The sequence below is a fragment of the Arachis ipaensis genome, chromosome B06, assembly GCF_000816755.2.
Source record: "Arachis ipaensis cultivar K30076 chromosome B06, Araip1.1, whole genome shotgun sequence".
NCBI lineage: Eukaryota > Viridiplantae > Streptophyta > Magnoliopsida > Fabales > Fabaceae > Arachis > Arachis ipaensis.
Genome location: NC_029790.2, coordinates 87,660,880 through 87,669,256, shown reverse-complemented (window position 1 = coordinate 87,669,256; position 8,377 = coordinate 87,660,880). Strand labels below are relative to the sequence as shown.

At 36.3% G+C, this 8,377-nt stretch overlaps 2 protein-coding genes across 9 annotated transcripts; one reads left to right on the top strand and one right to left on the bottom strand.

The window, feature by feature from the left end:
* Positions 1,951-4,950, bottom strand: LOC107604637 (glucosamine 6-phosphate N-acetyltransferase). 4 transcript variants are annotated; one of them, XM_021104580.1, is made up of 3 exons: positions 4,651-4,939; positions 3,431-3,474; positions 1,956-2,646 (listed from the first exon to the last, which is right to left on the bottom strand). In XM_021104580.1, exon 3 carries the CDS (start codon positions 2,644-2,646, stop codon positions 2,185-2,187), a length of 462 nt encoding a protein of 153 aa, XP_020960239.1. In that variant the 5' UTR covers positions 3,431-3,474; positions 4,651-4,939; the 3' UTR covers positions 1,956-2,184. The 4 variants fall into 4 exon arrangements, with proteins under 4 accessions (XP_020960237.1, XP_020960239.1, XP_020960238.1 ...); XM_021104579.1 differs by lacking the exon at positions 3,431-3,474 and adding an exon at positions 2,949-3,097; XM_021104578.1 differs by lacking the exons at positions 3,431-3,474; positions 4,651-4,939 and adding an exon at positions 2,761-2,942 and having other exon boundaries at positions 1,951-2,646.
* On the top strand, positions 4,983-8,058 carry LOC107604636 (iron-sulfur assembly protein IscA-like 2, mitochondrial). 5 transcript variants are annotated; one of them, XM_016306265.2, is made up of 4 exons: positions 4,983-5,393; positions 6,062-6,150; positions 6,289-6,397; positions 7,722-8,037. In XM_016306265.2, the coding sequence occupies exons 1-4, from the start codon at positions 5,214-5,216 to the stop codon at positions 7,785-7,787; spliced, it is 444 nt and encodes a 147-aa protein (XP_016161751.1). In that variant the 5' UTR covers positions 4,983-5,213; the 3' UTR covers positions 7,788-8,037. The 5 variants fall into 5 exon arrangements, with proteins under 5 accessions (XP_016161751.1, XP_020960235.1, XP_020960234.1 ...); XM_021104576.1 differs by lacking the exon at positions 7,722-8,037 and adding an exon at positions 6,494-7,590; XM_021104575.1 differs by lacking the exon at positions 7,722-8,037 and adding an exon at positions 6,494-7,590 and having other exon boundaries at positions 6,062-6,192.

Genomic DNA, 8,377 nt, shown 5'->3' with positions numbered 1-8,377 from the left:
AATTGAAAAATAAATTTAAAAAGTGAAATGAGAACGTTTTTCAAAAAAAATGGATTATTAAAATTTTCGTTTCTATCTTAAAAAATTTTAATCACTTATATTTTCATTTTTTAAAAGTATTGAAGTCACTAAAATTTTGTATTTTAGAATTGAAATTTCAAACATAATACTGATTCTCATTTCCAATTTTAGGTGATTGCTACGTTCACTTTGAGGTGGTTGCTATGTTCACTTTTCATTGTGCTGTTTGTATATATGAGCTACACCGAGGATAATTCTCTCCTCATTGATCCAGCCTCATTAACAATCATGTAAATTTTTCATGTTTATTTGACGAGTAAAGTTATATAGAACCTGTTCATACCCTGGCCCAATAAATAGGACCCAGGATCCAAGCAAAGAAGCCCAACCCAAAGGGGTTGGCCCTCCCCCAGTACCGGCCTTCATCCCCAGAAGTCGGTACTGAACACGACCTACTCCAAAGAAGTCGGATACGAGGGTTAGCTGGCAGATAACACTCATTCGAATGAGTAACCGCCCCTAGAAACTCTCTAACCACTTCATAGAGCCATATCTTAACCTCCCTAAGATATGGGAACGGTTATCCACCTAAAAAGGTGGCACTACTTCAGCGGTGGTTATTGGTTCACCACTATAAATACCCTGACATCCCTCAGGTATCACTAAGTCCCAATACTTTCTCAACTTGCTCACACTCTTGCTAACTTAGGCATTGGAGTGTCATTGCAGGTACCACCCCCCATTCTTCCAGACGCACAAGTCGAACGAAGGAACATCGAGTTTCAGGTGCACCAGCTGGCCACCTCCCTCAAAAGAACGGGTTATTGCATGTAATTCTAGAATGATGCTACTATAATGGTTCTATATAGCATTTACATATCAAATATAACAAAAAATTACCTGATTGTTAATGAGGGCTGGATCGATGAGTGAGAGGATATACTTCATCATAGCTCGTAGAAATATCAAAATGAAAATTGGGTGCAGCAGTCACCTAACACGTTTAGGAAGAGAATCTCAATCTGAAAATCAGCTAAGGCAATGAAGAGCATTAATTGAAAGTTTGAATTAGAGTTGAAAACATGGTTACAGAGTAACTTGTAACATTTTGATCAGTGATTATTGTAGGAATTTGAAGTTTGGGTTGGCATTGGAGATGTTCAAGGAGATAAGAAAGATGAGGTGTGAGCCAAATCTAGTGTTACTTCCATCACTTTGATTAAGGGGATGTTTAGGGAGAGGAAGGTTAAGGAAGAAATTGGGATGGCTCATGAGATGACTGAGAGCTCAACATAAAAAAACTACAGATGATTAATGATTGTCATCCTTCGTGTGAAGTCAGCTGGAGCTTGAATGAAGTTAATCTGCTATGTCCACTCTAAAGATGGTTTGGATTCTACTCGCTTCCTCTTAGCTTATTTGAATATATTATAAGATTATGTTTCCTAATATAAGTAACTATCGTATGGAATTTGATGGGATTTACCCTGTTACATAAAACCCAAACCTTTGCTTTAAGTACTTACTAGTTACTACTTATTTACCATACTTTGCTTTAATTACTTTAATTACATAGTTATAACTGGTTTACCCACCACAGACATCACCTACTTTAAATGGTGATATTTTCAGATAAATTTTAGTTATTGGCTTCTTTACTTGGCCTTCGTAATTTCTTTACTGGGGATATATTGTTTGAGGTATACGCTGTGATTCTCTTTCTAGCCGGATTCAGCAAGCTCCTTGATCGGGGTCATCTCAGGCAAATTTGTTTTCAACATTTTATATATATATATAGAAAAAACAAAAAAAGTGCAGAGATTATGTATTAGTTGTATAATTATAAACTACTAGAATTTCATTTGTTAGAAGTTCAATAACTTCATTTTGTATAGAACACCTTGAATTGTTTACAACAAATGTATCAAGTGATATAGGCAAGGAATGTCTTGGTAATGTAATTTAAAACATGTGCATATGCTGATATGCTTGTGTTTCTGAACAGATGTTTGAAGGTGCAATTTCTATTGAACAAAGGAATCTTAAAAACACAATTGAACTGAGAAGGTAAAAAGAATGAAGGGAACAAAGGTCATGTACTAAGTTACAACACGTTAACAAAACATACTCATAATTATCTGAATAGTTAGAAAAGCTACCGACTCAAACGAAATACCTAACCATCTGAATTTCTTTCTGCTTGAAGCCACACTTCTCATAGAAGAGTTTGTTTTCAATGCTGCAATCAAGAATGACCTTGTAGCAGCCCATTGAACGAGCATGATCCGTTAGGAAGTTGATTATCTTCTTTCCCAGTTGCTTCCCACGAGTGCTGGAATCCACAACAACGTCCTCAATGTGACCAACCTTGCCACAGTTTCTCAGAAACTTCTTCTCGATGAACACGCTCCCCGTCGCGATAATCTTCTTGGAAACATGGTCTTCAATGACGCAGATAACATGGTCGTCTCCGAGGGAACTGAGCTCTCGGAATCTATCCTCAAACTCCTTGTCAGAGACAGAATCACAAACACTAAGTTGTTGCAGTAGCTCTATGAAACCTTTGCCCTTGTCAGACATCTCCAGTCTTCGCACTCCATACTTTTGTTCCTCACTAGTTTCCATCTGGAAACATCATACAAACAAGAAGCAAAGATATCAATAGAATTTCCCAAATTGTGTAAATTAACATTGATAAAGGACTAGAAGGAGTACGTTTCTCAAGAAACACAACACTACCTACACCTCGAGAGGAAACAAAATAACAGATCAATAGCATCTTCATCATCATGCTAACTCGAATCGTATGAAATTGAGAGGGTGGTGGATGACAATTCATGACGAAAAAACAGATTAAAGCCTCAACAGAAAATGTAGCAAAAAGGAGTGGGAAAACAAGATTCGGAGATTTTGAGGTTCTTCCTTACTATTTGATCTTATCTCGCATCCTGCTGTTAGACTGAAGGAAAAAAAAAGATCTAGAGACAGAACTAGGGGTGGCAATGGGGTGGCTTTTTGCCCTACCCAACCCTGCCCTGCCCTTTTTTAACTTGTATAGAAACTGCCCCGCCCTTACCTGCAGGTAATAGAAAACTGAATCCTAATCCGCCCTTATTATCGTTAAACTCCAGCAAACAAAATGAAATTTCAAAATTTATATAATCATGATCACACCCAAACATAAACTAAACTAAAAACAAAGATTTATACAACGTCAAATAACATTAATAAAAAAAAAAAAACCTAATGTTTAGTCACTAAACAAATTTAACACAATAGTAAAAAGGTAGCAACATTACAACAAATCATAAATAAATCACATCAGATATAAATGAGCCTTCAATACATTAGTTTTGGTCACTTTCCAACTCCTCATCATCATTAATAGTTTGAAGGTCAAGATTGAAACCTGAATTATAAGGTTATATATTTGAGAAAGAGTATGTAGCTAGGCTGCCAAAAATAAAGGACATTAAATGAATAACTAATAGAATAACAAAGTCCAATAGAATAGCGAAGTATATGAGTATATGAATATACACACGTATATGAATATCAAAGTCCAATAGAATAACAAATTTAACTCGTATCTGATTACAATCTTTTTTTTGAAACAACTCAAATTCCCAATGAAACCCACAAACATAAAGAAAATAGTAGAAAGCCTGATAGATAGGGAGTATCTAGAGAGTAATAAGAACAACCCACAAATATACAATTACCTTGCTTAAATTAGTATGCTTCTGACTTCCTACACTTTTGTAACTGACGATCATGGGAAAGACTTTACTGGTCATATATATGTATAATGGGAAAGACTACACATTATATAATTCTTGTTTTTTTTATTCTTTTTATTTCTATAGAGCCTTCTTTATATTTGAACACGAGTTTCGAAATCAGTATGATAAAAATTGTGATGATTCTGAAAGTATCAAACATGTTTTAATAATCAATTGCCTTCAAAATCTAGTAAATAATTGTTCATAATTAAAATGAAATTTTTTTTCCCAAAGCACTTTACATTATGTTAATTCAGCCACAACTAAAAAAGTTAAAATTATTCTTATGTCATAACAATTACAGAAATGGAATACTTTACTCCCTAACTCGCATGATTCACTAAAATTTACTTAACTGTGTCTAACATGACAACCCCTAACCAACGTAGGGTTCATAATTGAGAGAGCGGAGGGGCGGAGTCGAAACATATTGAAAAGGATTAGATAGAATCTGCATTACTGGTTGCAAGTTCTAAGGACCACAGGTATTTAAAATTTTCTTTCTTCGGGAATTCAACACTAAGTAAAAAAAGAAACAGCCATCAAAACAAGAGAAATAGCAAACGAGAAGAGATAGGGGTGATTCGGGTGAACAATGAAATGCAAAGAAAAAAAAAATTGATAATTAATCCAGAGAAATGCTAGAAGACCATCAAAATTTATGGTGTTTGGCCATCGGTTAGTTAGCCATCAATGTGTGGGTAACTATATTGCTGTATTACTAAACTAAAAAGAATTGAGTTGATGGCTAAAAGTGAGCAAAAAATAATAAATTCTGATTGCCTTGAGCATTTCTCGTTAATCTATCAAAAATTGAAGATTGAAAAATTAAAATAAAGAAGCTCACCGAGGAGCAATGGAGGCGCGAAGCAGACTGCAGAGGAGGAGGAGCCTGGAGCTTCTGGTCACGCCGGCGATTCGCGGATGGAGGAGGACTGGTGGAGATGGGCGAGGACGAACCGGCGAAGCAGCAAGGAGGAGGTGACGCTGGCGAATCGCGCGTGGCTGGGAGGAGATGAGTCCGGGCAGTGAGCGCGAGACAGTGGAGAAGAGGGTGAGGGCAGAGGATTGAGGGTTGAGGAAGAAGAAGAATGAGGCATTGAGTTGAGGTCTGAGGGAGGTTTGATGCATCGTGTCTCTGATTTTAGGTTTTTTTTTTTTTTTTTTTTTCTTTTTTAATTGAAAATGGATGGAAGGGTGGAAGAGTTACAGACAGTTGGATTATACATTAGTTGACGTGGCTGAATCTGGATCGTGAATTGGTTGAGTGGGGGGTGGGGACCTAAAGGGCAATGTTCTGTTCTGTGTTTCAAAAACGCAACTGCAGAATTAGAGGGAGAGAGAGAGAGAGCGAGCGAGCGAGCGGAGATATCTTCACCGATGGTTTTATAGAGAGAGATACAGAGAGCGATGTCGACACCACTGATTCGGCGGCTGGCACCGTACCTGGCAGCGCGATTCCGACAGAACGAGAGGTTCATCAACTCCGTTCCTGCTTCTTCTTCTTCTTCGGCTTCTATTCTTCACCGTTCAACTCCGACTTCCTCTTCTTCTCCTGAGCCCGTTCACATGACCGAAAGCTGCGTCCGAGTATTCTCTCTCTCTCTCTCTCTCTCTCTCTCTCTCTCTCTCTCTCTCGTTACTTTCTAACATTTCCAGCTTCTTACTAATAATTCCTCCTTTCCTTTTATTTTTCAAATAGATAAATAAAGTTAGGAATTCAGCTATATTTCTCTCAACATATAAAGAAAAACAATGATTCTACCAGCGCTCTTATCTATGCAATTGATGTGCATAATCACATCTTAGTATCATGTTGAAAATGCGACTTTGTTTCAATTTTACCTTGCTATGTGTTTCCTATTTATTGGTTAGTTAGTGTAATCAGGAATTCTGGATTGTTCTGCAATTTCATGTATCAACTACCATAATAACTAACTCAACTTCTAAATTTATCCCCTTTGGAATAAACTGAAGCACTGCTACTGCTCCAAATTAGGGGGAGGCTCCTTCTCTTTTCTAAAAATTTTGATGCTGTTCACAAATTCTCGCTTTTTCTAAAAGTTTGCATTTTTTGCATCCCAAAATCTTGCTAGAGTGGCCCATTATGTTGCATTGAGTGTTCTTTCTTCAGTTCATTAATTGTTCATTCTATTTGGTTCCTCTTTGCTTTTGCTTACATTGGATGTCGTCAGGAGCAATATATGATTAAAGTAGTGAATAATAACCCCTTTCTGCAACTTTTGAATATGGAACAGAGAATGAAAGAACTAGAAGCAACTGAGTCATCATCTGATGGAAAACTGCTTCGTCTGAGTGTAGAAACCGGTGGATGTTCTGGATTTCAGTACGTTTTTAATCTGGATGACAGAATCAACTTAGATGACAAGTATTACCTTTTCACCAGTCACAAGTTTCACCTCTGAGATATGTAGCTATTTTGTCTTGGGTTCTTTTACAACTGGCTTTCTTGCTGTATTTACAGAGTTTTTGAGAAAGAAGGGATTAAACTGGTTGTTGACAATATCTCATACGATTTTGTCAAAGGTGCAACTGTTGATTACGTTGAGGAGCTAATCCGTTCAGCCTTTGTGGTAAGTCAAGCACACTTGAAAGCCATGTATAAACTGTTGTATTATTCAAAATTATATCTTCACTTACATTCCTTTTTCGCCCTCCACACGAATTAGGATGGGCCTTTAACCCACATGTATAAGAGGAGTTATAAAAGAATAGAGAAGGGTTCGAACTTCAAAGGAATTGGGCCAGTGGCTAAGCATCTGGGGTCGGAAATGAGCATGATAGTTTATTAGCAGGACAATGGAGAGTGAAAAATGATGCTGCAATTACCAATTAAGCGTAAACCTTGTCATGGAGATAAAATGAATGAAGGGAAGGATGAGTGTAGTAAAGGGGGGAGAGTGGAATTTAGGAAAGAATTGGGGCTTAGGGCTGGGAGGATAGCTTGTCTAGCAGCACTAAATTTCAACTTTATTTCTGCATTTCTCTATTATCAGTTCCTTCCAATTTCCAGTATCTACTCTAGAATGTCCTAAGCAGTATTTTTATATAGTAAGAGTTTTCCTCGTTAATTTTCTATTCTACTTTTAATCCCAGTACCAGTTGCTTTCTTATTACAAATGGAACTTTGTTATAATGTTCATATGGCAATTCAAGTCTTGAGACGAAATTTGTCTGTAAACTGCAGCAAAATGTCCCAAACATGGTTTATCTTATAAGTTTCATGGTATTATTTTTTTCTTTGAAGATAAGTTCTGTGTGTGGGGTTACACCAAGTGGATTAGAATTTAATCATGTTTGCAATTAGACCACTTACATCCAAATCTTTTTCAATTTTTTCACATAAAGTTTTCTGAGTTTTTATCTTTAGCTATTGAACTGTCCTCCGTATAAGATAATCTCCCTGTTAGAACTTCTACAACCTTAATCCATTGATTCCTAAATAACTCATGGTGATAATTCACCTTCTTCTGCACAATAGGTGCTATACTAACTTTTCTAATGTATTTGTTCATCACCCGATTGTCCAGTGTGTTGACACTTCCAATGTAAAATGATCATCTATACAAATACAATATTAAGCTTTTTTATTTTGTTGGTTCTATTAATGACCAATATTCACGTTCAGTCTCTGTATAGACATATTTGGTCTTTTTCCCCACAGAACATTGTTGCTCTTGGTAGATGCGTGGCAAAATCTTTCCATAGGCTTTTTCATGGTACCTTTTTTAGTCATAAATAACACTGCAAACACTCCTTTGTTTCATCCACGGGATTTGAATTGTGTGATTTACATCTTCGGCAGGCCCCTCCATTTTTTTTTTTTTTAATTTTGGATAAAGATCATTGATGACTTTTTTCTTTAGAAAAAATATCAATGTCTGGTTTCATTTGCAGGTGACTGAGAACCCCAGTGCCGTTGGTGGTTGTAGTTGTAAAGCTTCATTCATGGTGAAACAGTAATTCCTGATGATTGCTTCCGAATCTTCATAACTGCTAAGATACTCAATTTCTCGCAAATTATATTACACTATGAATCATTACTTTTGTACCTCAAATATCGATTGGTCGAACTATAGATTAAATTTATTGTTTGTATAATTATATCAATGTAACATGGAACTGTATTAGTAATAAGGCATTTTCTTAGCCTGTCAACAATGTGGATTTGTTAATGAGGCTTATTGGCTTGTATAGATTTTTCATTCCAAAATCTTGATGACTGAAGTTTTCATCCAAAAATTAATAAATTCAACACTTGAGATGCTATGCAAAATGCCGTGCAACATGTATAGTTTCGTAGAGTGATATGATGCAGGAGATAACTGAGCAATCGTATTTTAGTAAATTTATTTGCAGTGAATACGAATATGAACTTCTACTCTGCCAAATTACCAATCTCATTTCGGAGGGCTCGAAATTAGATTTATTAAATCGTTACATTTACAGAATGCTACTAAAGACATGTAAGATATATCTTCTAATAAACAACTATGGAGTCCAGTATTTACAGCAAAGCAATTTCATCTCTAAAACCAGGAACAAAAAATGGT